The sequence below is a fragment of the Protopterus annectens genome, chromosome 10.part0 (genome assembly GCF_019279795.1).
Source record: "Protopterus annectens isolate FY-2018-M chromosome 10.part0, PAN1.0, whole genome shotgun sequence".
NCBI lineage: Eukaryota > Metazoa > Chordata > Ceratodontiformes > Protopteridae > Protopterus > Protopterus annectens.
In genome coordinates, this window is record NC_056744.1 from 1,409,331,287 (window position 1) to 1,409,353,982 (window position 22,696).

General features: G+C 43.0%; 1 protein-coding gene across 2 annotated transcripts in view; it reads right to left on the minus strand.

Moving 5' to 3' along the window:
- SYDE2 (synapse defective Rho GTPase homolog 2) overlaps nt 1-22,696 on the minus strand; it is an 862,822-nt gene that overhangs the window by 164,014 nt on the left and 676,112 nt on the right. For both annotated transcript variants that reach the window (XM_044086034.1, XM_044086035.1), the window contains exon 5: nt 18,496-18,677. In XM_044086034.1, the coding sequence (XP_043941969.1) occupies nt 18,496-18,677 (182 nt within the window). The remainder of the gene's footprint in view (nt 1-18,495; nt 18,678-22,696) is intronic.

The window sequence follows — 22,696 nt, forward strand, 5'->3', positions numbered from 1 at the left end:
CGTAAAATCCACTTGTCCTTTGTTATGTGGTGCCAGTTTTTGAAAATAAGGTTAGCTTTCCGCCTAGAGGAGCTGCTATTTGTTCCCTGGTAGGCGGGTTTAGGATTAAGTCACTGTGGCTGTGTTGATGTAGTGGCAGGTGTTGAGTCTGTGCCTCTGTTGTTACCTTGCCACTATCGTCCTCTGTAGGCACCTCCTCTGGATTGGTTTCTGCCTCTGGAACGTCTATTCCTGCCCCTTTGAGGTCTTGTGGAGTCAGGAAAGGACCAATTTTCGGCAGGCCAGTTCCTGCTAAACCTTGGGGGTTGAACCTGCAAGAAATCTTTAACTGTCTGGACTGATTTTGCCTTTTCTTCCATTTTCTTCATAACCTGCTGGGCAGGTGTACCAAACAAACTTGTTTTATCCATAGGAGCATCTAGCAATTTAGATTTAACATGATCCGGTAAAGCTTGCTCCTTTAGCCATGCATGCCTTCTAATTACAGTGCCAGTCATGGCTGATCTAAATGAAGCCTCCAGTGCATCATAGCCACATTTTAAAGAATGGTTACTAACTTGCTGTATGTTATTTACCATTTCTAATACATATTTCTTATCAAGAGATTCATCAGTGGTTAGCTTTTTAGTTAACTGATCAAGCATAAACTCTTGGTATTGTATCATGTGAAACTGACAGTTTAAAGCTCTAGCTGAGAGAGTGGCTGAAGTGTAAACCTTTTACCCCATCTGTCTAATGACCTTGCTTCCCTTTCAGAAGGAACAGGGTTTTTAGCTATGGTCGCTGCTACTGCCTTGGGACCCTGGGAAATAGTTTCGGGTCTGCAAGAGGGGCCTTGTAAAGGTGGTGATGAGTATCTGGCACCCTGTAAAATCTGTCTGGTTTGGCAGGGGCTGGGGTAAAGAATCTGGAGCAGCAGACATCATTGAAAGCATCATCCACCACAGAGAGAACAGGAGGTATAGCTAAGGGCCTGTGCTGTGGAAGGTGCAAAAGGTCCTAAGTCTTTTCTGGAGTCTGAAAAATCCTGTTGCTGCCATTGGAACTGTTCTCGCATGGCATGCAAGGTTTCCCCAAAGGAGAATTCTTCTGGTGGGGAAGCAGCTGGAATGGATTCTTCAGCATCAGAATCTTCAAAATTGGAGAAAGGAGCCTCTGGCTGGTCAGTTATGTCTGATTCATCAGCAGAATCATCAGAGGACACTGGCTCATGGGGCTCTGCCCTAGGTCTCTTCTCTGGGGGCTGAGAGGCCCTGTCTGGGTGAGATTGAGATCCTCTAATTAATGAAATTAAATCTTCTGCCAAAGTAAGCATTTGAGAACTGGAAGAGGGCCTGGTTGAGGGGGGTTTAACAGGCACTGTTTTAGTAGTCTTGGCTGCTTTAGCCCTGGCGAAGGCCTTAATGGACATGGCTGCTGGAGGCCTAGCAGCACCACGTGCTGGGGTAGAGACATCCAAGGGAATGGTGTCTGATAAGTCAGTGGTAAGCACCGTAGTGGGTAAAATTTCTGAGGCCGATTCAAGAGTGTTAGCAGGGACCTCAGTTGTAGAGATAGATTCAGCTGTATGTTGATCAGTTTTCTCGGTTTCGGCCGAAACCGAGACACTCGCGGTTTGTTTAACCATGGTTTCGGCCGAAACCGCGGACCGCGAGTGTCGGTCTTTTTCTTTGCATTTTTTGGCAGAATGCGTAGTCGGAGTAATCTCTGGATCCGACCGACCGGCACTTGCGAACAGCTTCTGCTTCGGGCGCCACGCGGCAAGAAAGACTGAAGAAAATGGCGTCGGCTGATGCTTTTATACCCGAAGACCAACAGAGATGACGTCGGGTGAAGTGCGACATCAGCCGAAGCCGGACCCGGACTTTGGAATCCGGCCGACTGAAGGGCTGCCTGACGACAGGACAACCCAGTTGTTATGACTGCAGATGCATCCATGAAGGACATCCTTCATTATGCTCATCATGGTCAACACCTATGCAAACACTACTGGCACTGAAGAAAGCCCAAATTATAGTACTTAGTATGGAACATTATGCTAACCCAGTGGGAATCAGAAGAACCTCTTTCATTCCTCAGCCTGTATTTGTTTACTGTGTGATCCTGAGTTGGTCACTTAACCATACACTACTCCTGGGCCGAGTCTGAAAAAGGTCCATGTGAATCACTGCTCTATCCCAGTTAACAAGCGAAAACATAAACAACCAAAATCTTCTTTGCGGAGCCTACATAATTATTACTGAAAGGTGCCAATCTTGCATAGTGACATCATCCAGGACCCTATAGCACAGACAAGCTACAAGACTAGTAGCACAAGTCCATGCAGTGCAGTTATTCTGAAAGTACACTTGTGTCAATTGACCATAAATGTATATGTTGGACTGGCTTCACAGTTGCATTACTAACTTATTGGGATTTTTGGAATTTCCTGCAGTGGAAGCCATTAGCCAGCTTGAATGCAAGAGACCCCCCCCCCCCCAGGCCCGACAGATGTCCTTCCCTCCAATGTCGGAGTATAAGGGTTATTGGCCAGGGCCATTACTATCAGGTCTTGCTTGCCCCACTCTCTGAGCCGCAGGCCAAGAGCACAATTTGTCCATACTGTCTCCAGAAGACATGGGGTGATAAAGATATGTTGGGCATTTAAAAGGAGAACGGACCTAAAAGAGAAGGAAAGGAGGACCTAAACCACAACCGAAGAGAGGAGAAAGAGGGAAGGACAGGATACTGCAACAGTTAAGACATGAACATCTACACTTACGGTAAGTTGACACAACTGTACTACATTTGGCATGTTTTACTACTGCAGTAATAATTCCCAAAGCTACAGGAAAGGGTGGCTGGACAGGCAGTACCAAGAAGGCAGAAGCCCCTGCAGGACCACAGAGGTGAGCCTGCTCTGGGTCTAGAAGCAAAGGACAAACTGTATTGTCTGGAGAAGGTGTGGACATCAGGTAGCTGCCCATAGGATGGCCGAGGTGAACACTCACTCCCTGAAGAAAATGGTGGTCTTGGTAGAATGAGTTCTAATGTTCCCAGGGACAATCTTGCCATGGTACTTGTATAAAAAAATGGAATAAAATTTAAGATCCATTTTGGAACATGTACATTTAATTGAAGGTCTTGAAATGCACCCAATAATTATTTCAGATCCTGCACCAATAATCACTAAAATAAAAACACAAGGTAATGAAATAAAAATGAGACATTGGCACTTTCCCACCTATTAGCTGAAAAGAGAGGAATTTAAGAAAACTTTTGGAATTAATTCAGATGCTACTAGAGAAGATAGAAATTTCTTCTGAAAATATAATTAGGGAGTGGGATAAAATTAAAGTGAATTTTAAAACTAGGGTGGAAATAAAGAAAAGTGATATATGGTTAAGTAGTAACAAAAATTATTTAGAGGGACTGACAAATGTTAAAGTACTGCCAAATAGGGGCAATCTCTCAGAAGAAAATGAGCAACTGCAGAATGCTAAACAGAACATAAGGGATTACCTTAATAATATGCATGAGTTTATAAAGATTGTTGTTAAGCAAGCTTAGGGAGCCTCTAACAAGGAAGATAACAAGAGACCCTGTAAAAATATTAAAAATATTTCGGAAATTTTATGAAAGTTTATATAAAGCAGAGAAATATGGAAATCAAGAAAGGTACAAATGGAAATGTTTATGGAAGAATTAAATATGCCAAGGTTAAAGGTAGATGAGGCTCAATTACTAACAGGATAAGAAGAGATGAGATAAAAATGGCTATGTATAACCAATCTACAAGAAAGTCCCTAAAAACACACATGGTATTCCTGTGGAAGTTTGGAAGCTAGGAGGGAAAAATCTGATAAAGATCTGGAAGGTTTTGTTTAACAGTATTTTAAAAGAAGGAGAAGTACCACCATCATGGAAGAAAGTGGTTGTAACAGTAATACCTAAAGAAGGTAACGATCCATCAGCTCCAGCTTCATACAGGCCCATTTCAACACTAAACCATGATTATAAAGTGTTCATGTCTATAATGGTTAAAAGAATGGCAAAAGTGATACCAAAATTGATAGATATGGATCAGTGCGGTTTTGTGGAGGGGAAGCAAATATCGGACAATATTAAGAGAACAGTGATGATCCAGATGAAAGCAGAATGTACGAAAATACCACGGCTATTGATGGGTCTTGATGCAGAGAAAGCATCTGACAGAGTAGACTGGGACTTCATGAGTAGGGCAACAGAAGCATTTGCTTTCCCTAATACAATTATAAGGTTGATTAGGAGAACATATGAGGGATCGTAGGTGAAAATTAAAGTAGGTGGGGTCCTCTCTAATAACCTATGTTTGAGTAGAGGAACCAGGCAGGGTTGTCCACTTTCCCATTTGTTGTTTGCATTATATTTAGAACCACTGGCAAAGAAAATAAGGGATTCAGAAATGGATATAATTAGTATGGTAGTCAGGAAAAGCTTGCTCTGTTTAAAGATATTATTTTATACATGACAAAACCAGAATGGGATATTACAGTGTTGTGGAATATTTTAATACAATTTAAACCTTCTCAGGATACAAAATTAATGAAGGTAAAACAAAGGCAATAGTGGTAAATAATGCATCCATACACTAATTGGTCCAACAATATCCATATTTATGCGGACATGATAAAATTAAGTATTTAGAAGTATAGATTAGAAATGACTCTATTGTGGCTGTGGGAAGAGACTAAACAAGATAATACAAAAATTGAGAAACTGGAAAGTACAGTTGTGTACACTTACCATAAATGTAGATGTTCGAGTGTATTCACTGTTGCAGTCATCACATTTGGGTTATCTGCTTGCAGTAGCCCTCAGTCGGCCTGATTAACAAAGTCTTGGGTTCTGCGTCAGTTGCTGTCCCTTATTCCATGATGTCAGGTCGTCAGGGGTATAAAACATGCACCCGATGCCATGACATCAGTTTTTCTTGCCCCCGATTTCAGGTGGCCCATTAATGGGAGGCAATTAAATCTAAATATACAAGGTTATACCTCCAACAAAAAAGCAAATACACCAAAAAGCTTTTGACGATAGTAAAGGAAAGTAGAGGTATATCCAAAAAAGAAGGAGGCTGGAGAAAGGGTAACCAGGGCTGCAACAGTGAATACACTCGAACATCTACATTTATGGTAAGTGTACACCAACTGTACTATGTTCTTCGTGTTTCACTGTTGCAGTCATCACTTTTGGGTAGATTCCCAAAGCTAAGGATGGGAGGAGGAATTCAAATAGAATTAGGACCAGCTAAAAGGCCCAGCAAGACTGCAGTGGCAAAGCCAGCTCTGGATTTAGAGAAAATTGGCAGATGGTAATGCTTGGTGAAATGTACAGAACTCCAAGTAGCAGCTTCTAGGATGTCCCTTGTAGGGACACCTCTGAGAAAGGCTGCAGAGGTAGATGCATCCCTGGTAGAGTGGGGTCTGATCCCCTGTGGGATAGGTTTTCCATGGTGTTTGTAGCAAAAGATAATTCAATGGCCTATCCATTTGGAAATGGTTTGCTTTGAAATAGCCTTCCCCTCTGCCCCTGCAGCAAATGCCACCAGCAGTTGATCAGATTTCCTTTGAGGTTTAGTTTTGTCCAAGTAGAATCTAAGTTGTCTGTGCACGTCTAAGGAGTGCAGAATCCGTTCCCCTTTGTTCTGTGGATTAGGAAAGAAGGTTGGCAAATGTATGGACTGATTAAGGGCCATACTGGATACCACCTTGGGCATGAAGGAGGGATTGGTCCTGCGGGACACCCTGTCTGCATGAAGGATGCTGAAAGACTCCACTGCCATGAGGGCCTGTAATTCAGTTAACCGTTTTGCTGAATTTTAAGTCCACAGTGGCAGCTGGCTCGAAAGGAGGAAGGGTGAGCTTTTCCAATACAAAGTTGAGGTCCCAGGCTGGAGTTGGAGCTCTCCTGGGTGGTCGTACATTTTTGGCCCCTCTGAGGAACTGATTAAGCAGTGGATGAGAGAAGAGGGGTGGTTCTGTGTTATAATGAGCGGAGATGGCTGAGGTATGAATTTTGATGGACGAGAAAGACAGGTCCTTATGAAGCATCTCAGTTAAGTATTGTAAGATCTGTGGTAAATTGGGCAATGTTGTGCTTATCCCTTGAGATTGGTTCCAGGCACAGAATCTTTTCCATTTTTCAGCATAAGACTTTCTGGTACTAGGCCTCCTTGCCTCTAAAATGATATCCATCACTGGATTACTGAGGGATGGTAAAGGAGAAATTATGTAATTAGCCAGGCTGCTAGATTCAGTGTTTGAAGTTGAGGGTGCAGAATTTGGTTCTCTTGCAGAGACAATGGAGTAGGAGCCTGAGGCAGGTGCCATGGGGCCCACAGTGACACACTGCGCAAGAGGAGGTTACCAGTGGTGGCGTGGCCAGTCTGGTGCAATAAAAATAGTCCTTGGTTTGTCTTGTTTGATCTTTAGTAATACTTTAGAGAGCAGAGGCAGAGGAGGAAAGGCATAAACTGATAGGTTTTTCCAGCTGAAGGACAGAGCATCCACTTTCCAAGCTTGTTTGTGGAGAGTCCTTGTGCAGAATCTGTCCAACTGATAGTTTTGGGGGGAGGCAGGTCTATATCTGGGCTCCCCCATTTGCTTGTCAACATGTTGAAAATCCTTGGTTCCAGTTTCTACTCATGTGGGTCCATGAGGTTTCTGCTTAGTTCATCTCCCAATGTATTTAGTTTTCCTGGCAGGAATTGAGCTTGTAAATGTACCCGATAGTTCAGGGCTGTGTTCCACAATGCCATGGCTAGTCTGCAGTGTGGGTAAGAATGTGTACCCCCCTGCTTGGTTATGTACAACATAACAGTGGTGTTGTGCATCTTTATCATTAATTGTCCTGGAAGAATGTGATCCTTGAAGGCTGTCAGAACATTCTGTACAGCTAACATTTCTTTTTGATTGATATGCAGGTGCATTTGACTTGGGTTCCATTTGCCCTGAATGCACTTCCCCGTGCATAGTCTGATGCGTCTGTTGTTAAGGTTTGGGCAGCAGGGGGTAGTGTGAATGGTAGTCCCCTATTTTGGTAGCAGGTCTCTGCCCACCAAAGGAACTCTAGGCGTAGGCAAGGTATGATAGGAATCATTGCCTCTAGATCCTGAGAATGTTGACACCATAGGCTTTTGAGATACCACTGCAGTTTCCTCATATGCACTCTTGCATACGGAATTAGAAGAATGCAGGAAGCCATGAAACCCAAGGCTTGCAGTATTTGCCTTGCAGATAATTGGGTTTTTGTGGCCACTTATTTGAAGTGGGTTGTCAAAGGAATCTGTTTCTCTGGCGTGAGGAAAGCCATCTGGGAAGCTGTATTCAAGCTTGCTCCCAGGAATATAATTTGTTGACATGGTACCGGTTGTGATTTCTTTTCGTTTATGGTGTACCTCAGACAAGCAGTACCCCTTTGTACAAAGGCCAGATGATTCAAAAGTATGTCCTGGCTTTCTGCCTGAATTAAACAATCATCCAGATATGGGTATATTTGAATATTTCTTGCCTGCAGAATGCAATGACTGGAGCTAGGCACTTTGTGAATACCATGGGTGCAGTAGATAAGCCAAAGGGTAGTGCAGAGAACTGATAGTGCATGTAGCCTGCTTTGAAGCATAGGTATTTTCTGCAAGACTCCCTGATAGGGATGTGCAGGTATGCTTCTTTTAAGTCTAGTGTTGCCAACCACGCATCTTTGCCTAGTATAGGAAGCAGCTGGTGAAGAGTAAGCATCCTGAATTTTGGAATCACCAGAAATGTATTTAGAGTAAAAAGGTCCAGGATAGGATGCCATATATTGCCTTTTCTGGGTACCAGGAAAAGTCTCAAGTAGAACCCTTGTCCCTTTTCCTCTTCTGGTACCAACTGAATAGCCCCCATGCTTAAGAGAGAGAGTACTTGATTTTGGGCCTCTGTCCACTGATTTGGGGGTAGATCTGGCCACCCGCTTGGTGTTGGTAAGGTGTGGAAGTGAAATCTGTATTCCTTGGGACACTACATTTAAAACCTGGGTAATGAGTTCCCAGTTTTTGGCCTGCAAACCAATCTTTCCGCCTAAAGGAGCATTCAGTTAGAAGTGCTTGGAAGTTTTAGAAGCAAGTCATTGAGACTTTTTTCCATAGGGGGGAGTCTTACATCCTGATTTTGGTGTGGAAACCCTCCACTGTTTAGTCTCGTCTTGTGTGTCCCCTGGACTGAAACCTGGGGTTTCAGCTATGTCTAGGTTTGGCATGAGGACCAATTCTTAGAGGGCCAGTGCCTACTAAATCTAGGAGGCTGAACTTGTAAGAAATCTTTAACAGTTTGCATAGATTTAGCTTTATCTTCCAACTTTTTAAGAACTTCCTCGGCCTTGTTGCCAAACAAGCGGTCCTGATTTAAGGGAGCATCCAACAATTTAGCTTTAACATGATCAGGTAAAGATTGCTCCTTAAGCCAAGCATGCCTTCTGAGCACATAACCCAGTAATAGCAGCCCTGCAAGAGGCCTCTAAATAATCAAATCCACATTGCAAAGTATGTTTTCCAACCTGTTCAGCAGAATGCATTAAATCCTGTAATTCTTTATTTTCCGCAGAGTCAGGAATCAACATAATTTTCTGTTTAAGCAATCCAATAACATGTTGTTGATACTTAAACATATGAAACTGGCAGTTTAAAGCCCTAATGGCCAAGGCTGCAGAAGTGTAAACCTTCTTGCCCCATCTATCCAGTGCCCTGGAGTCTCTATCAGAAAGAGTAGGATTTTTAGCAGTAGAAGTCTTAATGCTCTTGGGTCCCTGTGAAATAATCTCTGGATCCGCAATAGGATTTTTAAACAGGAACTTGTGTGAATCGGGAACCCTGTAATATCGGTCTGGGAGCAGGAAGCAAGGAATCAGGGACCAAAGTAGATTCCGAAAAAGCATCATCAAAATGTCTAGTACTGGAGGAACAGCTAAAGGCCTATGCTGAGGCAGGAGTAAGAAATCCCTAAGCTTCTTTTTTGAATCAGAAAAATCCTGGCTTTCCCAGTGGAAATGCTTCCTAAGGTTTTACCAAAAGAAAAATCCTCTGGAGGGGAAGCAGAGGGAATGGAGTCCTCTGCATCAGAATCCTCCTAAGTAGATTAGGGCAAATCCAGATCATCAGAAGAATCAGAAAAATCAGAATCCTGATCAGAAGGATTCATAAACAACTTCAGTCCTAGGTCTCTTAGAAGGGGGAGACTGGCTTCCCCTGATTAGAGTTATAAGATCTTCAGACATTCTTATTATTTGTTTTTTAGGCATAGAGGCCTGAGCATGCGGCCTGGGCGTCAGTTTTTTAGGCATGGTTCGAGATTTAGGCCTTAAAGAAGAAGGAGGCGTCGGTTTAATATGCAAGTCTGTAGGCCTGAATACACCGTCAGACGCCGGTGCCTGCACAGCGGCTCTGGACCCATCCAAGGTAGAGACATCCGCAGGTTCCATAGTTGAAGCATCTCGCGGTATACCGGACTCCGAATGGGTCTCAGTAGAGGCCTGCGAATCAGAAGTAGCGGGTATCAGGGGCTGCAAAAGCACCTCACTGAGTACTGGTGAACTGGCGAATGACTTAGTAGAAGCGTCGTCGGCAGTTTTGGACCTCGGTGGCCTGTCTCTGTCTTGATCCTTGTGTTTTTTCAGAATCCCGGTAGTCGGATGGTTAACCGATGACATTTCTGGATAATTAAACCGAGAAACAAAATATTTTGAGGCAAAAATATACTGACGACGGATAGTGCGCTGATTAAATAAGGCACAAAACCGACAGCACGGTACGTTGTGGTCAGGGCCTAGGCAAGGAATACAGTACGAATGAAAATCTTTATGAGGTATTTGCTTTCCACAAGTAATGCAATTATTAACTTTTACTGACATCGGTAAGGAGCAAGAAAAAGTTTCTCCAGCAGGGTACTTAGCTTTAGTTGAAGACTTCGGTTCTGAAACTCGAAAACAAAAATTTCAGGAGTCGGCCGACTGGCACTTGTGAACTGCTTCTGCTTCGGGCACCGCACGGCAAGGAAGACTGATGTAATGGCTTCGGCTGCATGTTTTATACCCCTGATGCCATGGAAGAAGGGACAGCAACCGAAGCAGGAGCCAAGACTTTGTTAATCAGGCCGACTGAGGGCTACAGCAAGCAGATAACCCAAAAGTGATGACTGCAACAGTTAAACACGAAGAAAGTACAGTTTTGTACCTACCATAAATGTAGATGTCCGATAGGTATGCATCTGCAGTCCTTACATATGGGTTGTCCTGCCTCAGGCAGCCCTTCGGTCGGCCGGATTCCAAAGTGTGGGTCCAGCTTCGGCTGATGTCGCCCCTTCCCCGCCGTCAGAGCGCCTGGGGTATAAAAGCGTCAGCCGACGCCATCTTCCTCAGTTTTTCTTGCCCCAGATGCCAGGTGCCCTCTAAGGAAGGCTAAATTTGGAGAGATGCAAAAAATTCCAAACATGCACAGTAATATAAAACAAATACACCATAATAGATAACCCCAGCTAGCTATAAGAGGGATAAGTACTCAAGAAATACCACAGAGGGGAAGGAGGGAGGGTAAACCTGACTGCAGATGCATACCTATCGGACATCTACATTTATGTTAGGTACAAAACTGTACTATGTCCTTCAAGGATGCATCTGCAGTCCTTACATATGGGTAGAATACCATAGCCAAGCTGGGGGTGATAGGATCTAAGAAAAAGGATGGTGTAGCTAAAATGCCTTGCAGGACTGCCGTAGCAAAGCCTGCTCTGGATCTGGAATATAAGGGTAAGTTGTAATGCTTGGAAAATGTATGCACGGAGCTCCATGTAGCAGCTACTAAAATGTCCTTGGTAGCCACCCCTCTTAAGAAGGCTGTGGAGGTGGCTGTGGCTCTGGTGGAAAGAGGTCTAATGTTAACTGGCACAGTTTTGCCATGAAAAGAGTAACAGAATCAAATGCAATTCCCTATCCATTTTGAAATTGTCTGTTTGGAAATTGCTTTTCCTTGTATACCAGCAGCATATGCTACAAACAGCTGGTCAGTTTTTCTGTAAGTCTTAGTTCTGTCCAAGTAGTAGCGCAACTGTCTGTGAATGTCCAGGGTATGCAGAAGTTTCTCCCCTTTGTTTTATGGATTTGGAAAGAAGGTAGGCAGGTGAATAGCTTGGTTCAATGAGACCCTGGATACTACCTTTGGCATGAATGAAGGATTGGTTCTCAATGAGACTCTGTCCTGATGAAAAATAAGGAATGGTTGAACTGCCATGAGGGCCTGCAATTCAGATACTCTTCTTGCTGAGGCTATGGCCAGAAGGAAGGCAGTCTTCCAAGACAGGAACTGTAGTTCTGAAGATGCTGCTGGTTCAAAGGGAGGTAGAGTTAATTTTTCCAACATGAAGTTAAGGTCCCAGGTTGGCACTGGTGGTTTCCTTGGAGGATTGATGTTTTTAATTCCTCTTAGAAACTGCCTTAGGAGAGGATGAGAGAAGACAGGTGGATCAGTATTGTATTCTGCTGAAATTGCTGAAGCATGAATTTTTATGGAAGAGTAAGAAAGGCCATTGTGGAGCATTTCTGCCAAGTATTCCAGGATATGTGCCATGTTCATCACTATCGCATCTAGGCCCTTTGTGGTGCTCCAAGTGCGAAATCTTTTCCATTTTGCTGAATATGCCTTTCTTGTGAAAGGCCGGCGAGCTTCCATGATGACATCTTTCACTCTCTTGGATAGCTTATCCTGGCGAGGAGTCAAGGTATTCTCCAGGCTGTCAGCTGCAAGGTGTTCAGGCTGGAGTGCAGAGTTTTGTAATTGTGCTGTGTCAGAAGAAGTGGCCATTGTGGTAGAGGCCACAGTTTCGTGCGTGACATGCTCCTTAACAGTGGGTACCAGTGCTGTCTTGGCCAGTCCGGAGCTATCAGAATCACTTTTGGCTGCTCTGTCCTGATCTTCAGTAAGACCTTGGTCATTAATGGGAGAGGTGGAAATGCATACACTGTTAGGGAGTTCCAGCTGAAAGAGAGGGCGTCCACTTTCCATGCTTGTGGGTGGTATGTCCTTGAGCAGAATTTCTTCAGCTGATGATTGTGGTGGGAGGCAAAAAGATCTATGTCCGGCCTCCCCCATGATTGTGTTATCTGAAGGAAGATGTCTGGGTGCAGCATCCATTCGTGTGGATCCATGATATTTCTGCTTAGGCTGTCCGCTAGTATATTGTCTTTTCCTGGCACAAACTGGGATTGCAGCTCTATATTGAGACTTAGGGAAAGTTCCCAAAGATTCATTGCCAGCCTGCAAAGAGGGTAGGAATGGGTACCTCCTTGCTTGTTTATGTACCACATAACTGTGGTATTGTCTGTCCTTATTAGCAGGTGGCCTTGATGCAGAAAGTGTTTGAAGGCCTCGATTGCATGTATCACTGCCAGCATTTCCTTTTGGTTTATGTGCAAGCGCAATTCTTTCTGTGACCATAGTCCTTGAATGCATCTGCCCTCCATGTGTGCTCCCCATCCACGGTCTGAAGCATCCGTTGTAATGGATTGGCTGGGTATTGGTTTGCTGAAGGGCAGACCTCTGTTTGACTGGCTTGCTTGAGCCCACCACAGGAATTCCTTTTGTAGGGATGGAATGAGTGGTATCAAAGCTTCTAGGCTGTGACTGTGTTGAGACCATAAACTCCTTAGGTACCATTGTAGTTTCCTCATATGCAGCCTTGCTTGTTGAATCAGAAGAATGCAAGATGCCATGTAACCCAGGACCTGCAGGATTTTCCTTGCAGTCAGCTGAGTTTGTTTAGTCAGATTTTCGAAATAATCTGGTAGTTGTCTTTGTTTTTCTTCTGAGAGAAAAGCCATTTGGGTGGTTGTATCTAGTTTCGCACCCAGAAAAGTTATTCTTTGGGATGGAACAAGTCTTGATTTGTGAATGTTGACTGTGTATCCCAAGGCCTGAAGTAGGCGGATGGCATAATTCAAGTGTTTTACCAAAGTTTGTTGGCTGTCCGCATGTATAAGGCAGTCGTCCAGATATGGGTATATTTGAATCCCCTGAAGTCTGCAGTGTGCAATTACTGATGCCAGGCATTTCGTGAATACTCTGGGCGCAGTAGATAAGCCAAAGGGCAATGCTGAAAATTGATAATGCTCTGAACCTGCAAGAAATCTGAGGTGTCTTCTGCAACTTTGTCTGATAGGGACATGCAGGTATGCCTCCTTGAGGTCCAGAGTTACCAGCCAAGACCCCTTGCCCATCATGGGAAGGAGTTGCTGTAGGGTCAGCATTTTGAATTTGGGCACAATGAGATAAGTATTCAGTGCGGACAAGTAGAGAATAGGCCTCCATTGTTTTTCTTTTCTTGGGACAAGGAATAGTCTGGAATAAAATCCTTGGCCTTGTTCTGTGAGAGGAACCTTTTCTATAGCTTTCATTTGTAATAGGTTGGAAATTTGTTTTAAAGCCTCTGCCCTTTGATTCGGTGGCAGGATTGGCATGCCTTTTCTTTCTGGCAATGTATGAAAATGGAACCTGTATCCTTTGTCTATTATTTGCAGTGTCCATTTGTCCCTTGTAATACTGTGCCAATTTTTTGAGAATAAAGATAGCTTTCTGCCCAAAGGTGCTTCCAATTGAGCCCTGGTTGGCGGGGTCAAGAGAAAGTCATTGAGTCTGTCCTTGTGCAGCAGTTGTAGGTCCTGCACTACCTCTCTGGTTAGGAGGCTGCCATTGGCATCCTCTGTAGGAGCCTCTAGCTTGCCCTCTGCCTCTGGCTCGCCTGTTCCTGCCTCTTTGAAATCTCTCTGTGTCTGGAAAGGACCAATTCTTAGAAGGCCAATTTCTGCTGAATCTTGGTGGTTGGACCTGGAGAAAATCTTTGACTGTTTGTACAGATTTAGCCTTTTCTTCAAATTTCTTTAAGACCTCCTGAGCAGTGGAGCCAAATAACTTTTGCTTTTCCAGTGGCGCATCCAGAAGCTTTGCTTTAACATGATCTGGCAGAGTTTGTTCCTTCAGCCAATCATGCCTACGTATGACTGCACCTGTCATTGCTGTCCTACATGAAGCTTCCAATGCATCATAACCACACTGCAAGAAATGGTTGCTAACCTGTTGGGAGTTATGTACCAGATCCTGAAGGGACTTGCGATCAAGGGGTTCAGGTGAAGACAGTTTTTTATGCAATTCATCTAACAAATACTCTTGGTACTGTATCATATGGAATTGACAATTTAATGCCCTCAAAGAAAGAGTGGAAGAAGTATAAACTTTTTTACCCCATCTCTCTAAAGCCCTGGACTCCCTTTCAGAGGGGAGTGGATTTTTAGTAGTTGCAGTTGCAACCCCTTTAGGGCCCTGGGAAATAGTTTCTGGGTCAGCAGAGTGGGCCTTGTAAAGGAAATGATGAGAGTCCGGGACCCTGTAGTACCTATCGGGTTTGACAGGAGCCGGAGGAAGGGAGTGAGGGGTAATACTAGACTCAAGAGTACACATCATCAATGACATTCAAAACAGGAGGAATAGCCAAAGGTCTGTGCTGAGGTAAATGCAAAAAAGTCCTTAATCTCTTCCTGGAATCAGAGAATTCCTGGCCCTGCCATTTGAAATGCTCTCTCATGGAGTGAAGGGTCTCCCCAAAGGACAGCTCTTCAGGAGGGGAGGCCGAGGGAATGGATTCCTCTGCATCAGAATCCTCATAGGCCGTAAAGGCCTCCTCCTGGTAGTCTGATAGAGCAGAGCCATCTAAGGCCTCATCAGAGGACTGGGGATCAGTGGGCTCAATCCTGGGCCTTTTGTCTAGAGGAGGTTGAGAGCCCCTGTCCGGGTGTGGCTGAGAGCCCCTAATTAAGGAAATAAGGTCCTCAGCTAAACTTAAAATCTGTGAACCTGTAGTGGATCCCTGAGGAATAACCTTGGGAGGCAGAGATTTTGGCTGTTTAGCAGCTTTAGCCCTTGAGAATGCCTTAATGGACATGGATGCAGGAGGCCTGGCTGCTCCACGTGCTGGAGTAGGTTTGTCTAGGGGAATGGTGTCGGAAGTTTCCAGAACACCAGTCTGAGGGAAATTCTATTACCGACTCAGAAGAGGCCTCCGGGGCCGAGGTTGTCGGTTGTGCGGTTTCGACGGTCGGAAGTACCAAGGACTCGGTTTCAGCCGAGACCGAGACACTCGCGGTAGGCCTAGGGGTGGTTTCAGCCGAAACCACGGTCCGCGTGTGTCGGTCCTTGTCCTTCCGTTTTTTGGTTAAATGAGAAGTCGGAGTCGCTGACGGCATATTATAACAGAAACTAGCCCCAAAAAATTCCTCTGCATACTCTGCCCGACGCTTAAGAGTACGTTGATTGAAGGAGGCACAGGCAGTACAGGCCGAGACATCGTGGTCTGGGCCCAGGCAGGAGAGGCAGTAAGAATGGAAATCCTTATGAGGCATTTGTTTCCCACAAGTTAAGCAATTATTAACTTTAAGCGTTTGATCTGACATAGGCTGAGGCAAGAAAGAGTCCCCAACGGGGTACTTAGCTTTTGAAGTCTTCGGTAGCTGAAGTTACAGGAGCTGGCCGACCGGCACTTGCGAACTGCTTCTGCTTCGGGCACCACGCAGCAAGAAAGACTGAGGAAGATGGCGTCGGCTGACACTTTTATACCCCAGGCGCTCTGACGTCGGGGAAGAGGCGACATCAGCCGACGCCGGACCCAGACTTTGGAATCCGGCCGACCGAAGGGCTGCCTGAGGCAGGACAACCCATATGTAAGGACTGCAGATGCATCCTTGAAGGACATCATGCTTTGTTATATGGATATGGACACTAAGATACAAGCAATAAAATCCTTTTAGTCCCTTTAGTCTTATACATAGGTCAGGCATATTTTTATCAACCAAAGGAAAAGCTGTGGATAGCAATTAAAGAGTTGAAAGATTTTATATGGAAGTGAAGACAAGGGCCAAGTGGGATAAGTGGATTCTTCCAAAAGAATAAGGCAGACTACGAATACCCAGTTTGAGGGGGTATTTTAGAGCAACACTGTTAAGGCTCTTATACATAGCACAAGCAAAAAACTATAATTCAAAGTGGAAAGGAATGATGATGATGCAGGGGAAAGCTCAAGAAATAAGGAGAGACTTGGATTTTGGATGCAGACTCTTAAGGAGAACAAAACAATCCTACAGAGTATTATATTCATAAAATAGCATGGAGTATTCTAAGAACTAAACGAAAAAAAGAGATTCTGCCAATAGGGACTGACTGTGATTAGGGACACAGATAATACGTAAGAGGGGGCTGGGATTTATTGGAGAAAACTGGCAAAGAAAACAAGGTACTGGGAGCAAACAAGAATTTATCTGGACAGCAGGTTAGAGATTGCCTTCCCTATCAAGGACTGGTATCAGGGTATAGGCAAAGAGAAAGAAACAGGGGGCTCTTAAATGAAAGACCAGCACTGGTAGAGTTTTTAAAAGAATCTAGAACAGAAGCTTACATTAAAAAATGAATAATTGGAAGAGCATACACATATGGCATGATAACTATAAGAATCAATCAGAAGTACTAAGAAAGCAGTCTGGCCAGGAAGACATTTGATGAGGCAGTAGACTTAGGGGATAGGCTAATGATTTTCAGTATGAAATTAAGGTCAATTCACCCTTCAAAGGTCTATCCTTGTGGCAGTGTTGTGTGGGCTATGCTTGGGACTATGGGGTGGACATTATGGATCTTTTGGTTGATGAGTTCTCAAATGCCACCACTTTTTGAGTCGCAAGGAAAGAAAGGTGTCTCTCTCTCTCTTTCTCCAGCAGAATTGAGAAGCAAGATTAAAACTCTTAATACTATTTTCTCATTTTTTGTTTTTTGTCTACCTGTTGCCTTCTTACAATAAGCCCTCCCACGACTTAAAAGACCAATTTGTTCCCGATGACCTTCTTCCAGGTAGTTATCAGGGTTTTTACTGCTTGGCTCTTACCCTTCTATCCTGTTAATTTCAAAAGTACTTCAGAATCAGAAAGAGAAGTTACTTTACAATTTGTGACAGAAGTGATACACACTTTGGTTTTTAATGTAATGTCAATTTCTAGAACTTTCAGTGAAGCACATTTTACGGCCTCACTTTATCTTAAACAGATGTTACAGGTCCTGCTGCATGATTCAGTGTATAAGTGTACACAAAAACATGCTTTTGACACTAGCTACAAATGTAAATGAAGCCTCTTCTGATAGCACACCAAAGTCTGCATATAAAAGTAATACAAATTATACTAATTAAGCAACACAAGCACTATTTTAGTGTAGATGTCACAAATCTATTCCTACCTCTCTATCCTTCTCAATCACTACCAGTAATGGTACTATCATCACCCTGTCTGATCACACCAAACTCTTGGGTGTAGAAATTGACAAAAAGCTACAGTTTGATGTCCACATTTCACAAACCATCAAAAAAGTCCATAAAAAATGGGAACACTATACTGACACAAAAACTTTCTCTCAAAACAAGCAAGAATTTCCCTAGCCCAAACCCATCTATTGTCCACGCTAATGTATGTGGCACCAATCCTTGCACATATCAGAAAACATGATCTTGCTAGACTTGTGACATGTTACAACAAAATTGCCAACTTTGCTAATAATTGCACATTCAGAACCCATCACTGTCAGGCTCTAAAGGAACTACAATGGCTAGAATTTCCCCAACTACTCAATTACCATCAACTAATCATTGCCTACAATATTGTGAGACATCCAGATACAACCCCAGCACTAAGTCACCTACTCACACCCTAAAAATCAAATCGCCCCTTTCGCTCCACTGACAAATTACTGATTTGTATCTCTAAGGCTAACACTGCAGGTAAAGCACTATTCTCCCATAACGTAGCTAAATCCTGGAATAACCTTCCCCTTGCTTTATCTTCTGCCTCCACCATTACACTGTTCAAAAACTCACTTAGATCACACAATGAATGCCTGGCCATGTCCATGCATTACATAATCTTCACAGTTTCTAGCACCCCAGATAGCTTCATATCCAATTATACCTACTGTCATTTTTCTACAGTATCAGGAATTATATTTTCTGCTCAGTATCTAAAAGTTATACTAGCTCATGCTAAACTTACACTAATTCATTTCTATAAGTAGTCTCAGTCTGTCTCTGTAGTCAGTTATAATGCTTATCTAGTGTCAATTTCTGTTTCTGTATCGAAAGTTGTATTTATCTAGTGTTAAATTTTGTTTTTGTATCAAAAATATATTTTTATCTACTGTCAATTTTTTGCTTCTGTATAGATGATCATAGTTATCAATTTGTTCAACCATTTGTTTTTCTGTACTGAATGTGGAGCTTTTCTCCCTGGGCCTCCATTGTAAATGGACATGTGTCCCGTCAGACTATCCCGGTAAATAAATGTAAAATAAATAAATGTTTCCCTTGTCCATCTGAAAAAAAAAATGAGGCAGTCTTCATAACATTAAAATAAGCGAAACAGATTACATACCCTCTCTACTTCTGGAAGACAGTCCAGAAGATGGGTGGCATAGTCTGAATCACTGGGATCATTTTCACAACCATTCAAGGTCATCTTAAGGGGTCGCTTTTTCATGGCATCCAACACTGCTTCGTACAACTGCTTTGTGATGATGGGAGATGGCAACTCTCTCAAGTAATCCTTGAGAACACCTTCGAAAACAAAATATATTTCATTTTTACTTTAAACAATGAAAAAATTATTAAATCTTTGTAAACGTACTGCAGGCAAGAAAAAGTAGGTGTTGCTTGTAAAAACGTGTGCATTTTAAATTCATAAATGGTGAACTTGATTCTTGAGAGCTGCTAGATATTAATGCAGTGGCATAACCCGTTAAACTCCCACCATTTAAAATAGTGCCATACCCTTTAAATAAATTTGGATTCAGAGACAGTCATACAGACTGACTTTGTTCCAACAGGAACACAGCCATGACAATACTAGCAAACATCAATAGTCTGAAAAAAGAAATTGTCATCAAATCTTCTTTCTCCATTCAGTTCATTATGAAGAGAATTTATAAATGTAGTTCAATGCGGCTAATGCTGTATTACGTGAGTATTATTCTGCCAAGTGACGAATATCTACAACCATCTTAAGTAAGTTATCCCTCTGCCTGACAATGTTATAAATAACCACCTGCTCGAATTCCACACTCAGCACCAATACCACACCCCACTGTACCAAGAAAGTACACTTATATATAATCTTACCATAACAGTAGATGTAGCCAAAACAGAAGGGGTCTCCAGCCCAGGGCAACCCAATGTTTGGCCAGTATACAAAAGCTTAATGATCTTGTATGCGCCATACATCATATTTATACTCCCCACACAGAATGGAGGGCTTAAAAGGGACGTACAGACACAACTACCCGGTACTGAATTGCTCTAGAAGAGAAACGTCTCCATAAGAAAAAAAGAGTCCATGCACATCCAGATGGAAAATATGCAGAAGAAAAAGGGGAAACCCCCAGTCAGAAGGGGATCTTAAAAAAACGGAGCAAACAAGAGTAGGTTAGAGGGAGGGAGCAAATACTGCAATTGTGAGGAGAAGGAGATCTACTGTTATGGTAATACTTTATAGAACTGTAGTATGTCCTTCTATATCACTGTTGCACTATCCAAAACAGAAGGGAGAGTAAAAGAGTTCAAGAAACAGAATGGGAAGTGGAAGGCTGAGAACAGCCCTCAACAAACCCACATAAAATGGTTTCAGCAAAACCTGCGCTGGTCCTAGAAACCATATCCAAATTATAATGCTTAGCAAAGGTATGCACTGAAGACCAAGTTGCAGCTTCTATGGATGGAGCTGGTGTCTAACCCCTTGAAGAACGCACCAGAAGAGGCAATAGTCCTAGTGGAATGAGCTCTAACAGAAGTAAACAGAGACTTGCCATGAAAAATATAACAAAAGGAAAAATGGCCTTAGATATCCAGGAGGAGATGGTTGACTCAGATACAGTCAAACCCAATGTCCTAAGATGAAAGGAAACAAAAAGCTGGTCACACTTACAAATTACCTTAGTTTTAATCAACCAGTACCTGAGCTGTCTGTGCAAGTCCAAGGTATGTAGGACCCTCTTACTAGCAGACTGAACAGAAGGAAAAAAACAAAGGGAGTTGTACTGACTGATTCAAGCACAACTCATTTACTACCTTGGGCATAAAAGAAGGGACACCATGTCCCTGTGAAAAACAACAAAAAAGGAGGAACGGCCATAAGAATCCAGTGCTCAGAAACTCTACAAGCAGAAGTAATAGGCAGCAACAGAAGTAATAGGCAGCAACAGTCTTCTAGGTACAATGTTGCAAAGAAACAGAATCTGCAGGCTCACAAGGAGCTTGAGTCAATTTTTCCCAAACAAAATTAATGTCCCAAGGAGGAGGAATAGGTTTCATTGGAGGCCTACTATACAGGACAACTTAAGAAATTGTTTGCTCTCAAAACGAAAAGTCAAAGGAGGATTCAAGGGCAGACAAGCAGAAATGATGGCAAAAAGTTCTGGGTAGTTGCATCATTACATTCCTTTTATGCCTTACATTCTGTGTGGGGAGCACAAGTGTGACATATGATCATTAGCCTTTTGTATACTGGCCGAGCATCTCGCTGCCCTGGGCAGGAGATCTCTTCTGTTTTGGATACTGCAACAATGTTACACAGAAGGACATCAGCAAGCACCACAGGAGTGTACAGCATTCCCAAGTGTTAAATGCCTCTCATCAGCATCAGTTCCATGACGGATGCAGCTGCCATACTGTGTCCACCTGTTTCCCATGATAGTGGGACTCTGCTTCAGCCTTGCTATTATTACTGCTGTTAATTAAAAAAAAAAATCTGAAGGATTTTCTGGAATGTGATATAAAACACAGTAATTAATGGCCAAAGGGTAAGGATCATTACAGTGGAATTACCTGCACCTTAATGATATTACAAATATGATTGAAAACTTCGCCATAGCTATTATGAATCAACATGTGAAAAACATGACAAATCTTTCATTAACTGAACATACTCATGAGTTATCAAAACGTTACCTAAAAACTACCTTGCATCCTAGACTATGAAGCAAAGAAAAGTACAGTTGTGTACACTTACCATAAATGTAAATGTTCAAGTGTATTTACTGTTACAGTTATCACATTTGGGTTATCTGCTTGCAGTAGCCCTCAGTCAGTCTGATTATCACAGTCTCGGGTCCTGCGTCGGTTGCTGTCTCATCTTCCGTGACATCAGGTAGTCAGGGGTATAAAGCATGCAGCCAATGCCATTACATCAGCTTTTCTTGCTCCAGATGTCAGGTGTCCCCCTAATGGGAAGCAATTTATATATATATATATATATATATATATATATATATATATATATATATATATATACACACATACACACACACACACATATATATATATATATATATATATATATACATCTATATATATATATATATACATATATATATATATATATATATATATATATATATATATATATATATACAAGGTTACACCTCCAACAAAAAAAGCAAATACACCAAAAAGCTTTTAAGCTTAGTAAAGGAGAGTAAAGGTATAGCCAAAAGAAGTCAGGGGGCTGGAGAGAGGGTAACCAGGACTGCAACAGTGAATACACTCGAACATCTACATTTATGGTAAGTGTACACAACTGTACTATGTTCTTCATGTTTCACTGTTGCAGTTATCACATTTGGGTAGATTCCCAAAGCTAAGGATGGGAGGAGGCATTTAGACAGAAATAGGACCAGCTTTAAGGCCCTGCAAGACTGCAGTGGCAAAGCCAGCTCTGGATTTAAAGAAAATTGGTAAATGGTAATGCTTGGTGAATGTATGTACAGAACTCCAGGTAGCAGCTTCTAGGATGTCCCTGGTAAGTACACCTCGGAGAAAGGCTGTAGAGGTAGATGCAGCCCTGGTTGAATGGGGTCTAACCCCCTGTGGGATAGGTTTTCCATAGTGCTTATAGCAGAAATGAATGATATGGCCTATCCATTTAGAAATGGTTTGCTTTGAAATAGCCTTCCCCTCTGCCTCTTCAGCAAATGCCACCAGCAGTTGTTCAGATTTCCTTTGAGGTTTAGTCCTGTCCAAGTAAAATCTAAGCTGCCTGTGCACATCTAAGGAGTGCAGTATCCTTTCCCCTTTGTTCTGTGGATTAGAAAAGAAGGTTGGCAAATGAATGGACTGATTAAGAGCCACACTGGATACCACCTTGAGCATGAAGGAAGGACTGGTCCTGAAGGACACCCTGTCTGCATGAAAGATGATGAAAGGCTCACTGCCTTAAGGGTCTGTAGTTCAGATACCCTTCTTGCTGGAGTAATTGCTAAAAGGAAGGCTGTTTTCCAAGAAAGGAATTTTAACTCTGCACTTGCAGCTGGCTCAAAAGGAGGAAGAGTGAGTTTTTCCAATACAAAGTTAAGGTCCCAGGCTGGAGGTGGGGCTCTCCTGGGTGGTCTTAAGTTTTTGGCCCCTCTGAGGAAAGTACAGTTTTGTACCTACCATAAATGTAGATGTCCGATAGATATGCAACCGCAGTCCTGACATATGGGTTGTCCTGCCTCAGGCAGCCCTTCGGTCGGCTGGATTCCAAAGTCTGGGTCCGGCGCCGGCTGATGTCGCCTCCTCCCCAACGTCAGAGCGGCTGGGGTATA